General features: G+C 35.2%; 1 protein-coding gene across 8 annotated transcripts in view; it reads left to right on the top strand.

Annotated features, from left to right (window-relative positions):
• The window catches only part of STAU2 (staufen double-stranded RNA binding protein 2), a 329,861-nt gene that overhangs the window by 33,589 nt on the left and 282,487 nt on the right, over nucleotides 1-13,785 (top strand). For 4 of the 8 annotated variants that reach the window (XM_053559239.1, XM_053559244.1, XM_053559240.1 and 1 more), the window contains exon 3: nucleotides 8,062-8,189. The exons of the other annotated variants lie outside the window; for them this stretch is intronic. In XM_053559239.1, coding sequence (XP_053415214.1) covers nucleotides 8,076-8,189 — 114 coding nt within the window. In that variant the 5' untranslated portion in view covers nucleotides 8,062-8,075. The remainder of the gene's footprint in view (nucleotides 1-8,061; nucleotides 8,190-13,785) is intronic. 8 annotated transcript variants of the gene reach the window in all.

Below are 13,785 nucleotides of genomic sequence, written 5' to 3'. Positions count from 1 at the left end.
TTTTTTGGTTGTAGTTGTTTGGCAGGCCTGGGCTAGATTCGAACCTGTCAGCTCTGGTGTATGTGGCTGGCACTTTAGCTGCTTGAGCTATAGGCACCGAGCCCAAAGTAAATTTTAGAGCAAGGGATATTACCAGGGATGAAGAAGGTAATTTCATTCATAATAATAAAGAAGTCAGTTAATTAAGTGACATATAACAATGCCAAGTTTTTATGCACTTAATAACAGAGCTTCAAAACACATGAAACAAAAGCTAACAGAAATGCAAAGATAAATTATGAAATCTGTGATTATAATTAGAGATTTCAGTAATTGATACAAGTGGACAGAAAATGATCAAAGGTACAATAGACTTGAATAATGCTGTTTGCCAACTTGACCTAATTGCATTTAAAGAACACTTCCCTAACTACAGAAGAATACACATTTATTTGTTTACAAGTTTACACAAAACATTTACAAAAGTAAATATATATCTGGGCCATAATGAACAAGTCTTAGTGGATTCAGAAGGATTCCAATCATACAAAAATTATCTAGTTATAATTGAACTAGAAATCATTAGTGGAAAAATATTTGAAAAATCTCCCAAATATTTGAAAATTAAATACACTTGTAAGTAATCCATGAATAAAAAAAGAAATGAAAAGGGAAATTAGAAAGTATTTTAAACTAGATGACAATGGCAATCTGACGTGTTAGATGTCACCAAAAAATATTTAGGTGGAAATTTACACTAAATATCTGTATTATTAACAAAGAAAGATCTTCATTTTAAATGACTTCACCTTCCACCTTAAGAAACTAGAAAAAGAAGAGCAAATTAATCCCAGAGGAGGCAGAAGAAAATAGGTAACCCGATAGCTCTTAATGTGTTAAAGAAATAGAAAGTGTAGTTAGAAATGTTCTCACAAAGAAAACTCAAGGTTTGGATAGTTTCACTAATGAATTATCCCAAATATTTACAGAAAAAAAAATATCAGTTTTATATAATGTTTTCAAAAATATTGAAGTGAAGGGAATATTTTCTAAGATTTATGATGCCAACCTTGCTGGGATACTAGAACTAGAAAATAAATTACATTATGTGAAACCTGTAGACCAGTATAGCTAAGAGATATAATTGCCAAAATCTAAACTAGATTTTCAGCAAATCCAATTTGTATTTGTATTTGGGCTGTTATGAAACTTTTTAGATGCACAAAAGTCATGAAACATAAAATTTTCCAGCAATACCAGAAAGCTGAGCAAGTTGAAACTTGCGTGGATAAATCAGAAAGGATGTTGTCAACTGTTTCTTGGAAGTGAAATAATGGACCATAGCACAGTCTGTCTCAAAATTTTCATAGTGACCCACTTATTAAAAGGATAACACGTCAAGACCATGTGGGCTTTATCTCAGCAATATGAATTTGGTTTAACATTAAAAAAATCAACAATGTAATTTATGATATTAGTAGACTAAAAAGTAAAAATCATGTGATCATCTCCTTAGATGTACAAAAATGATTTGATAAAATCCGATATCCATTATTGATTAACTCAACAAACTGGGAATGGAAGTGAACTTTGTCACTCTGTTAATGTGCTTCTATGAAAAACCTCCTTAGCTGATATTGTATTTATTGGTGAAAAACCAAACACTTAAAAAAAAAAAAATTAAGAACAAATAGAGATGTCCATTCTCACCAGCTCTATTCAGCATTGCCTTGGAGGTTCTAGCCAGTGCCATCAGTGAAGAGAATTTGGAAGTAAGTGTTATTCAGATTGGAAAGAAAGAAATAATTCACAGGTGATTTAGTTATCTCTGTAGAAAATCTGAAGTATTACTAGAACTAATGAATGAGTGTAGGTATAGCATTATACAAAAATCAGTTATGTGGTGCATCTTAGAATAGGTCCAGGCGAAACTTACTAAAGGCAGAATACAAATGTCTACATACAGTAACTAAGAAAATGCCATGAAGGCTATGTTGAACAGTTTGATGAGAATATTTCAGATTGTATATGAAACCAGCACATTGTACCCCTTGATTGCACTAATGTACACAGCTATGATTTAACAATAAAAAAAAAAAAAGAAAACTCTTTCCACACACACACACACACACACAAAATCAGGTATGTTTCTTTACATTAGCAAGGAGCAGTCAGAAACTGAAATCAAATAATGCTATTTTCTATAGCATCAAATATTTAGGGATAAATCTAATGAACTATGTTAAAGAAGATTAATGCTACAAAATATTGCCGCAAGAAATTAAAGGACACTTAAATAATTTGAGAAATGTAGTTGATCTTCATTATTCACGGATTTTTTCTTTGTAAATTGGCCTACTCCCTAAATTTTTTTCTAACTCCCTAATCAATACTTGTGGCACTTTTGTGGTTATTTGAGGGTACTTAAAAAGGGGCAAAAAGTTAGTTACTCAAGGCACACATTCGGAACTGAGGTCAATGAAGGTAGCAGCATTCTACTTTCTTGGTGTAGTAGGTGCCACATATTTTTCCTGTTTGTGCTTTTTGTGGTTTAAAATGGCCTGGGAGGATATTGCTTAAGTCCTGCATTGTGTTCTTAAGTACAAAGAAGCTCTGATGTACCCTATAGAGAAAATACCTGTGTTAGATAATTCTCATTAATTCTCATTCAAGTAGGAGTTATAGTGCTGTTGGACATGAGTGTAATGTTAATGAAGCAACAAAATACATCAACAATATGTATTAAATAAAGGATCTTTAGGGCGGCGCCTGTGGCTCAGTGAGTAGGGCGCCGGCCCCATATGCCGAGGGTGGCGGGTTCAAACCCAGCCCTGGCCAAACGGCAACAAAAAAATAGCCGGGCGTTGTGGCGGGTGCCTGTTGTCCCAGCTACTCGGGAGGCTGAGGCAAGAGAATTGCGTAAGCCCAAGAGTTAGAGGTTGCTGTGAGCTGTGTGATGCCACGGCACTCTACCAAGGGTGGTACGGTGAGACTCTGTCTCTACAAAAAAAAAAAAAAAAGGATCTTTAAACAGAAACATCCATAAAAAAAGAAAATGTATTGATCAGGTAGCAAAAACCGTGACCAGAGGCTTATGAGAATCTAACCCTATATTTCCCCTGGGAGTAGTGGTCCATTATTTGCTAATTCATTCATTATTTATTTTCATTTTATTTTATTTATTCTCACTATGTCACCCTCTGTAGAGTGCTGTGGTGTCAAAGCTCACAGCAACCTCAAACTCTTGGGCTTAAGTGATTCTCTTGCCTCAGCCTCTTGAGTAACTGGGACCCCAGGCACCTGCCACAACACCTGGCTATTTTTTTTGTTGTTGTTGTTCCAGTTGTCGTTGTTTAAGCTGGCCTGGGCTGGGTTCAAACCTGCCAGCCTCAGTGTATGTGGCCGATGCCCTACCCGCTGAGCTACCAGCGCTGCCTATTTTTAAAATGTTTTGTAGTGACAAGGTCTCATTGTGTTGCCCAGGCTGATCTTGAATGCCCGGCCTGGAATGCAAGTGTTTCTATTGCTTTGGCTTCTCAGGTATGATCCCCTGAGCTCAGCTGACATATTATCTTAATAATGAGAATTGACTGTACAAGGTCTAACAACAAGTTCACATTGGAAACTGTGTACCAGTGCCAGTGCCTACTCCACCCTTCAAAGCACTTTTGGAACTCTTTTTCTGGAATGGCCATCAAAGCTGTTCTCATATTACCCTCAATGTCCTGAATGTCATCAAAATGTCTTCTTTTCAGTATTTCCTGTATCTCCCAGTAAAGAAAAAGTCATTGGGGCATAGATAGGTAAATAGGGAAGGGGTTCCAATACAGTTATTTGTTCTCTGGCTAAAAACTCCCTCACAGACAGTGTCATGTGAGCTGGTGCATTGTCATGATGCAAGAGCCACACCTTTCTCATGCTAAGTGTTTCAGTTAAGATTTTTCTAACTCTTTATCAATGTTTACTTGGTCTGCTGTGCTTCTTATAGACAGCCGACAATTTTGACATGCAATTTGATAAATGTTTGTAGTGTTTTTGTTAGTTGTGCTTGTTACTAGCCTCCTTGACCTCTCTTCATCAGTGACAATTCTTCCCTCAGAAAAACATTTAATCCATTTGTATACTGCTATTTTCTTCATAGCATTATCCTCATAAACTTGGGCTAACATGTCCCTGATTTCACTTCTGTTCCTGCCAAATTTAACAAGAAGTTTAATATTTTTTCATTGCTCTAATGCAAGCTCTAACATTCTCACAGTGGCACAAAAGCATATACAGCAGTAGTGGACACCACTCGGCAAGAACCCACTGCATATTAACACAAACACATTGCTAGGCATTGATACCCCTGTATACCAAGGTTATGAAACCTTACTGAGTTGTTTGTACAGTGCTACTAATACAACTACAGTGGCAAGTTCATAAACTTAATTTCAGACCTTCCTGTATCCTGTTTGTGGATCGGAAGTCTCAACTCTTATTAAAATGTTGATTTCCACTAAATTATTCTGTAGTTTCAAAAGATTGTATATGCTAATCTTTGCAGGTTTTTTTTTTTTTGTGTGTGTGTATGTGTGTATATGTGGAAATGCACAAGATTCTAAAATTTATATGGAAATTCAAGAGCTTTGAATAGAATTTTTTCCTAATAGACAGTTATGATAGAGCTGTTTGGTGCCTAGGTTAGTTCATTGGTGATTTTGCTTGGACAGCCTGAGGTTAAGATGTAATGTGGAGATAAAAGGTTTGTTTTAGTTATAGCTGTAGAAAGTCTCTGTATACAGTCTGATTTCTCCTAGAAGACAAAAACTCATGGAAAGTTCCTTTGTTCTTTTGACTTTTTTCTTTCTTTTTCTTCTGCTTGGGGATAAGGATGAGTTCCCTTCAATAGCAGAGAATAGACAAAGTGGAGCTAGGACACAGACATAGAAACTGTGTCCAAATAAATTTCTGGGACTGGGGATGAAAATAGATTCTTCTGTGCCTTGCTAGGTGAGGTAGACCGTGACTTTAGCAGCCAGAGGGCTGCCTGGAATATAGCTATTTTAAAAATGTTCTAGTGTATGAAACTTTTGGTTTTGTAGTGAATTTGAGCCACATAGTTTTTTCTGCTGTTTTCTCTTCTATATTCTGCCAGTAGTCTAGTTGTACATGCCACAATGTTATGTGTTTTATGTGCTTTCTCCTGTGTTTGTCCTTTGAAAAACTTGGATTGTTTTTTTCTTGTTTTCCCATCTGACTTTGAGGAATTCTTACTTTCCTTAACTTATTTAATCACTACCTCTAAAACCTATCTTCTCATACTCCCTTTGCCTAAGGAATTTTTACAGATTTTTGTAACAGCCTCATTAAAGTGCTTATACTGTAATTTATTGTAGTTGTTTATTGCATGTGTCTGTTTCTTCTGTCAGACTGTGCTCCTTTGATGACACATTTTGCCCATTCAGTGAAAACTATAAGCTACATTATTTTGGTATAGTTTGAAGATTCAAGTCCCAGAGAGTCCAGGACATGTTATAAAGATATAAAAATAGAGTGTGTATCACGTATATATGATGTATAGATGTATATATATAAAATAGAGTATATGTATTTTTTTGATACGTAGGTACTATTGTTACAAGTGTCTTCATTTTATTAGTATTTCTTATCAAAGTTTTGAGTCACATGTAATCAAATTTTGTATCAACAGAAGTAGACACACATATGGGAAATCTTTAATGTAATTTATATCACATTTGGGAAATTTTTAGTGGAAACAAACTTACAGAGTTATAATAACAAATAATAATAAATAATGTATTGAATATTATAGTAACAAATAATTTGTTATTTGGAAAAAATAACAAAGACATACTTTTTACAGGATACTAACGAAAAATTTTTGTATGAATAAAATCAACTTATCCTAACAGAGTATTTTAACTCAATGTTTTCACTAAGCCAAAACTCTCTGAAAAAAGGTTGTAAAATTATATCATTTTTAATTTTTGATGATAGTAGGTTTTAGCAAGTAATTATAATGAGAGTAGTAATGGTTCTTAATCATTGTTTGTAGTGTCATGTATCTTTGTATTCAATCCATATAATCATTGAGAGCATTGAAACAACTTTTGTGGATTTTTTTTGTTTTTTTTTGTTTTCTGGAGACAGGATCTTGTGTGTACTCTGTTGCCCTGGCTAGAGTGTAGTGGCATAATCACTGGGGTTCACTGCAACCTTAAACTCTTGGGCTCAAGTGATCTTCCTGCCTCAGCCTCCCTAGTATGTAGTTGGGACTACAGGTGTGCACCTTTATACCTAATTTTTCTAGTTTTTGTAGAGACAGTCTTGTTCTTGCTCAGGCTGCGCTTGAACTCCCAGCCTTAAGCAGTACTCCCACCTCTGCCTCCTAGAGTACTAGGATTATAGGTGTGAACCACTGTGGCCAAAAAACAACTGTTATCTCTATTTTACACTATAGGAAATTGAGATTTAAGTACTTTCTTAAGGTCATATAAATATTAGTAGGTGGCAGAGATATCCAAACAGGCTGTTAACCATCATCTGTGCTGTAATAATTCCTTATATTTATAATATAGTTTAGAAAACCATATCATACATTTAAAAATCTTAGTCTCACAACTTTGGGAGTAAGTAGGACAGGTTTATTGCCCCCATTTCACAGAATAGAAGGTTTAGTGAAATTAAGTAAAATCATTTTAAGACTTCAAAGGTTAGGGAAAGATTTCCTAAATAAGATATAAAAAGCATGAACTGTAAAATAAAAGATTGATAACTATAATACATAAAATAATTATTTAAAAAAATGAGAGAAACAGTTTGCAGAAAAGGAAACTCAAATGATATATAGCATAAGAGAAGATGTTGGCATTATGTAATCTGGAAATGCAAATTAAAATAATGGAAAATGCATCCTTAAAACAATAGTGGGATTTTATTTATCAAATATCAGATTATCAAAAATTAAAATACCTGATTGTATCTTATGTTTTCAAGTTTGAGGAGAAATGGTAATTTCAAGGGAGGGTCAATTGATACAGTCATTCTGAGAGTAATTTGGCAGCCTGTTCTAACTCATAAGTGTAAACAATTGGAAACAAATGTCTGTCCGTAGAGGAGGAGACTAAAAAACTGGTATGATCTTTTAATAGAAATTCTGCAGCAATTAAAAGTAATGTATTGTATCAATATAAGTTAAATTCTTGAAAACCTAATGAAGTGTGAAGAAAGTAAATTGTGATTTTATGTTTATTATATTATTTATGTGAAGACAGAAGCACATACATCAAAACCATGTATTTTTTCACAAATGTGCATGTATGCATATGAATATATTTAAAAATATCCCAGAGGGATATATTTTAAATTTATATAGTGGTAGACTCTGGAAAAGATAATGGGAACTTGAATGGAATACTGTTTTTTTACTTGTTTTTAAAGTAAGTGTTAAAGCAAACATGGAAAATGTTAAGTTCTGGGTGTTAGGTACATCGGCATTTGTTAAATTGTTCTTTCTTCTTTAAAAATTTCTTCAAAAACACAAAATGGAAGTTTAATTTGCGTAGGATTACCAAAAAATAGTAGTTAGAAGACCTAGTACTTAAAATTAGGACTTAATTTCCAAGTGTAGAGCTTTTTCTACCAACATGCTACCTCAAAATGAGAAGGAAAAAAATTAAAATGGAAGGATAATAAAGGTTGACAGAATTTAGTTGTATTGCAATAAGATTGAGGGAGACATGTTTCTAGTAAAATTTTTTGAGAGAAAAGGAAAGTTTATAAGATAAATTAAAAATCATTATATTATTTTAAAATCTTTAAGTATAAATCGTATTTTTGTATAGAGAGTAACTTAGGAACTAAGAAAAAATTACCTTAATTTATTGTTTAAAGTGTGATACATATTTATGTTGCATGTAATGATGAAGATATTAGATGATTTGAATTTTTTAAATACAAAATTCAAGAAAATAATTCCAAATATACAATCTGACTTCAGCCAGAAAAAGTCAAAACTAGTTTTTCTTCCATTTTGTAAAGTCATTCTTCACAAAAACTTTATAGCCTTTTTATTTACAGCTCTCCAAGATAAAATGGCAACCCCAAAAGAGAAAACTCCAATGTGTCTGGTAAATGAGTTAGCCCGTTTCAATAGAGTCCAACCCCAGTATAAACTTCTGAATGAAAGAGGGCCTGCTCATTCAAAGGTAAGGTTATGAAGAGAGGTGGTGAGACATACTTATCAAACTAACACATTTATCATCTCAGTTTTTAATTGTGCTTTATTTTTTGGAGTGGGGGTTCAGTGGATGGCTTTCTGAAGGCTTTTTAGCTCTCTGTTAATAATATCGCTAAGTCTGTAACTAAACTCTTGCAGCTCATTATGACTTACAAAGCTTTTTGAGATAAAGTACTCTATATAAACCTTAATAAAACCACATGAGATAAAGATGTTTGATTTCCATTTTGTAAATTAAACTCAGGAACAGAAAAACTTAAGCCGTTTCCTTAATAGTTTGTAGGTGCTAGTGCCAGTTCTTGAATATATATGCTTTGGTTCGCAGGTACAGGGCATTTTCCATTAAATCACAGCTGCTAAAGAAAAATGGAGACAGAGCACATATACCAACAGTACCCAGTGAGACATGTTTTTCAATGTGATGTTTAATTCTAAGATTTATCATTTGTAAAAGTTGTTTGTACCAGTGTTTTTATTATCTGTGCATTCACTTATAATATTGTTTTTTAAATGGAAAGCACTTTATTTATATATAGTTACAACGTATATATTTGCATATATACATGTTACAAAGAAATGTACAACTAGTGCATTTATATTTGAGCTCTGTTCATCTGTTTAAAACAGCGGTCCCCAACTTTTTTGGTGCCGGGGACTTGTTTCACGGAAGACTATTTTTCCACAGATGGGGGTGGGATCAGGGGATGGATCCAAGGATATTACATTTCCACCTGAGATCATCAGGCATTAGATTTTTGTCAGGAGTGAGCAACTTAGATTCCTTGCATGTGCTGTTTGTGGTAGGGTTTGTTTTCCTATGAGAATCTAATGCTGCTAAACTTATCTGATGGAAGGTGGAGCTTGACAGTGATGCAAGTAACGGGGAGCAGCTGTAAATACAGATGAAGCTTTGCTCCCTTGCCTTGCTGCTCATGCTTTGCTGTGTGGCCCAGTTCCTAATGGGCCATAGAGTGGTACCAGTCTGGTCCAGGGGTTGGGGACCGCAGGTTTAAAAAGTCTTAGTTGTGCATAATTTTCCATGGCAAATTTTAAATGTTGGATATTGGAGAGTATAACAATGCTCATAAATTTTGTATACATTGTGGGAGCATTTGTTCTCTAAGGGTTGGTTAATCTCCATAAAAGCAGCGAGTTTTGGGTTGTTTTTTGGCATCTCCCTCAAAGTAAGGAAAAAATGATGAAACTACAGTGCATCCATTTTGTTCCCTGTTGTGGCTTTTATGAAGTAAAAGATTTGCAGACAACAATTTAATTTGTTCATAATATCTCTTATTCTTAAATTAGCGGAGAAAATAGTTGTGGCCTTTGTCTTTCTCTCCAGCCATGTATCCTGTCTCTTTCAGACTCATTCTGTCCTTAATTATGTTGAACTATGTTGCATTTGTGAATAATGCAATATGAATTGTTGCATTTGTCTGAATGTTTCATGTTCTTTTCCTATTTTTCTGCCATTGCTAAGTTGTAGCATTTTTCTGCCTTCAAGGTCCTTCTGTCCTTACTCAGTTTTGAACACTTCACTCCCACATTATCCCACATTACATGTTCTATAGTTCTGTGAAACCTTTCTCTAGTCCCTCTGGGCCTCCAGCAGGGCCTGTTGTTCTCAGGTGTAGTCATTACTGTGTTGTAATACAATAATAAATGTTGGTTGTTAGATTTTGTGCTGGACTGAGTTTATTCAGGGATATTTTACTCTTCAGTATTTCCAGGTTCCTTTAGTATATGTTCTCTCCCTCCTCATTGAAAATTCCAGGTATTGTTCCTTGAGGTAATCCCCCACCCTTAATTTTGTTTTATCAGCCTAACTGCCTATATCCCCCCTCAGGGCAGTCATTTACTGACCTCTGGGTGATTCTGTCACATTTCTCATGGCTCATTTTCACTCTGTTCAGCATTCCTCCTATTTTAGTTTTTGGCTATTTCAACCTCTGAATAGTAGATGATTGCTCCAGCAACCCCCCTCCCCCACCATTTGCCAGACTTTCTAATGTTGTAGGGCCCTGCTGTTCAGACTTTGGACCTCTTCTCACTTTCTCAATTAATTCTGTAGTGATCTCATACAGTCTCACAGGTTTAAATAACACGTTCATGCCGATACTACGTAATGTTAAAATGTATGAGCTGTTCTTTGTACTCTAGAATTGTGTATTTAACTGCTTGCTTTATCTCTACTTGGGGATCTGATATCTCAAACTGAGCGCATCTAAAACTGAATTCCTGATCTTTGTCTTTCTGTCTCTTTCTCTCACCCAAAGTGTATATTCATTTTCCTTAGTTTTCTTAGTAGGACTTAGCACCTTCAAATACTACATGTTATTTTATTGTTTACCTCCTGCAGATATAGTGTAAACTCTTTTAGGGCAGTCATAATCCCTAGTGCTAGAGTGGAGCATAGAAGGCATTGTACAAATGTTTGTGAGGTACACAGTAATATTTGTTGAGTAAGTGAATGAATGATTGAAAAATTGAATTATCTTTATATGTAGATATCAGGTGTTGAGATTTTCTAAAACACAAAAAAAGGGACTAACGGTTCTTTGCTGTAACTTCAAAAGGAATGGATAAATATAAAAGAGTACATTTAGAAAACAGAACTAAATTTACTCTCCAAATGGACTTTAAAAATAATGAATGAGGAAAAATTTATTTGAAGCAAGACTGCTATTCAGATGTTTTTCCCCATTGTGTTGACTCTATTCAGGGAAGATAGAGTTAAGAAGAAAAATATTTGATAATTTTATTATTGTTTTCCTATTTTCAAAAATGTGTACCTGATAGTTTGTATCTACTAATCATTTTATTTGGGGACTCCACTTTTGTTATTCTACTACTCTGATAATGTATTGCTTTGTGTTAACTTATGTGAGTATATGAAATCACCATCACTGCTATGATTAAAGAATTATTTTAGGACTTTGTGATTGCTATTTTGGCAGTAGGATTTTTGGATTTCAAAATAGCTTTTCCTTTTAAATTGTCTTGACGTTGCTTTTGGGTTCAAAGTGAAGACAGGGGCGGTGCCTGTGGCTCAAAGGGGAAGGGCACTGGTCCCTTATGCCAGAGGTGGCTGGTTCAAACCCAGCCCCAGCCAAAAACCACACACAAACAAAAAACATTAATAAATAAATAAAAAAATCAGTGTAACCTGGTTTATTGTACTGTCAATGAATCCCCAACAATAAAAAAAAAAAAAGTGAAGACAAATTGTGAAATAGAAGAGTAATTTTTATGTATTCATGTACAAATAGAAATTGGCAAGCTAAAATGTGTTAGAAGAATTCAGCATGTACATTAAAAGATAGAATACCTTCAATGCTTTTCCCATATTTGCTTTTAAGATCTTGGCCTAAATCTTCAGTTATAATCCAGAGAAAGAATGTGTTTCTAAGCATTCATTGAAAGCATTCAAACTCTCAAAGACTTACATTTCCTGTGAGGAGTGCCATTTGTCCCAGAAGTGTGTTCTAGTTCTGCAGAAATAGAAATACTATGGGGCAGGGTCTTCCTACCTCTGGTATTTTAGCTAGACTAATTGATACTAGCTCTGAAGTGCCTCCTGAATGCTCATGGATATTCAGGTTTTAGTCTAGGGTGTTGTTGGTGTAACACTAGCAGGGAAGAGCTAGATCCTCAGCAGTTGATGACACCACTCCTATCCCCCATGTTTGGTAAAGGAAGGCCAGGCTACTTGGGAAAATTCTGGAGACTCCAGAAGGGATTTGAATTTCTCTAATATTCCATGATATTCTTTAGGAATCATTGTAATTTTTGGAGGAGATTGTCAACTGACTTTTATTTATATCTGTCTCATTCTCTCATTCCTGGGTCTCAAAGGCTGAGTGGGTTTGTTGTGGTGAAAGTGGCCCACAGTGGGTCTCTTCTTATTTCTAGATAGTCCTAGGATTCCTTTGAATTTTAAGGAGATAATGCAGATCCCTTTTGTCAACCTATGCCTATTACTCTAGGTGCTTTGGTTGTAGATTACCTCATTTAGTCTCTAGCTCATTTTTTAAGAGAGTTGAATATTAGCATAATTGTTATATTCTTGAATGAAAGATGATATTTAGGAGTTTAAGTGATATTAATTGGCTGGATCCCTTTTGTGAAAAGCAAAATCATTTGTATTCATGGCATGTCTACCAGTGGCTTTAAGTGAGACATAAAATGTATTTTAATGAAATAAATTATCTCTGGCAAGAAAGATTTAAACCTAGTTCTATTTATTATTATTTGTTTTTGAGACAGAATCTCACTATGTTGCCCTTTGTGGAGCGCTGTTGCATCACAGCTCGCAGCAACCTCAAGGGCTTAAGCGATTCTCTTGCTTCAGCTTCCCAAGTAGCTGGGACTACAAGGCGCCCACCACAGTGCCCAGCAATTTCTTTTATTGTAGTTGTTGTTGTTTAGCAGGACCAGGTGGGTTTGAACCCACCAGCTGTGGTGTATGTGGCGCCCTAACCACTGAGCTATGGGGTGCCGAACCTAAACCTAGTTCTAATTCATTGATTTTCTTAGGACATTAATATATGGTTATTCACACCTCTTTATCCCCCAACCCCACATATGCTTATCTATATGGTGTGGGTTCTCAACTTTGGCTATTTATTGGAAAATAAATAAATATATAAAATACTTAATGTCTGAATCTCATCCCCCCAAATTCTAATTTAAGTGAGGCTCACACATCAGGATTTTTTTTTTTTTAAAGCTCTGAAATCACTGAAATATGCATCCCAAGTTGAAACCTCTGACAGAGATTAATGTCTTCAGGGTGATACAGAATTGTCTTCTCATACATCTTGATAATTAGTGACTTCCCTGCCTGCTTGCTTCTTTTCCCTGTTCAGTCTCGCATAATCTGACAGTGTTTTATGTGATTATCAAATAAAAAATAATTATTTGTTTGCCTTGCCCCTTTTCATTTTTATGCCCACTTTCTAACTTAACTCTAAAGCAAGTTAATATAACTTACATTAATATAAGTTATAATAACGTTGCTGTATTTCCTAGGCAGTTCTTTATTTTTTCTTCAGATTCTTGTTTTGATTTTTCTCAGGTCTCAAAATAAAGTTGTTATAATTAGAATATAAGGAATAACATAAATGATTTCCTTTTCCATTATTTTCCTATTTTGATAAGTTGATAGGTATGATTAAGTGTTAAGAAAGCTGGGTGGGCGGAGCAAGATGGCAGCCGAGTAACAGCTTCCTTGCATCTGGGCACCGTGAGTCTGGGGAGATAGGACTCCAGGCATCTCTGGCTGGTGGGAACTGCCTATCATCACTCCTATGAGGATACAGGGAGTCAGCGAGAGACTTCTGGACCCCAAGAGGAGGACTAAAACAGTGGAAAACCGGCAAGTGGTCGCGTGTGTTCAACCCGTCTAAACCCGCCCACAACTGTAAGTTCAGTAGCAGCGAGACTGCAAACCAGAAAGGCCTTACCTGTGAACTCTTTTGATGTCCTTGGACTTGGCACTGAGTTGAACTGCCTTGGGGAAGGCCTGAGTGGGAGTGCGGAGAACTTTGGCCGTTGTCTAGGGC

The sequence above is a fragment of the Nycticebus coucang genome, chromosome 13, assembly GCF_027406575.1.
Source record: "Nycticebus coucang isolate mNycCou1 chromosome 13, mNycCou1.pri, whole genome shotgun sequence".
Classification (NCBI taxonomy): Eukaryota; Metazoa; Chordata; class Mammalia; order Primates; family Lorisidae; genus Nycticebus; species Nycticebus coucang.
The sequence above is the reverse complement of the archived record's forward strand: the minus strand, read 5'-3'. Positions and strand labels throughout refer to the sequence as shown.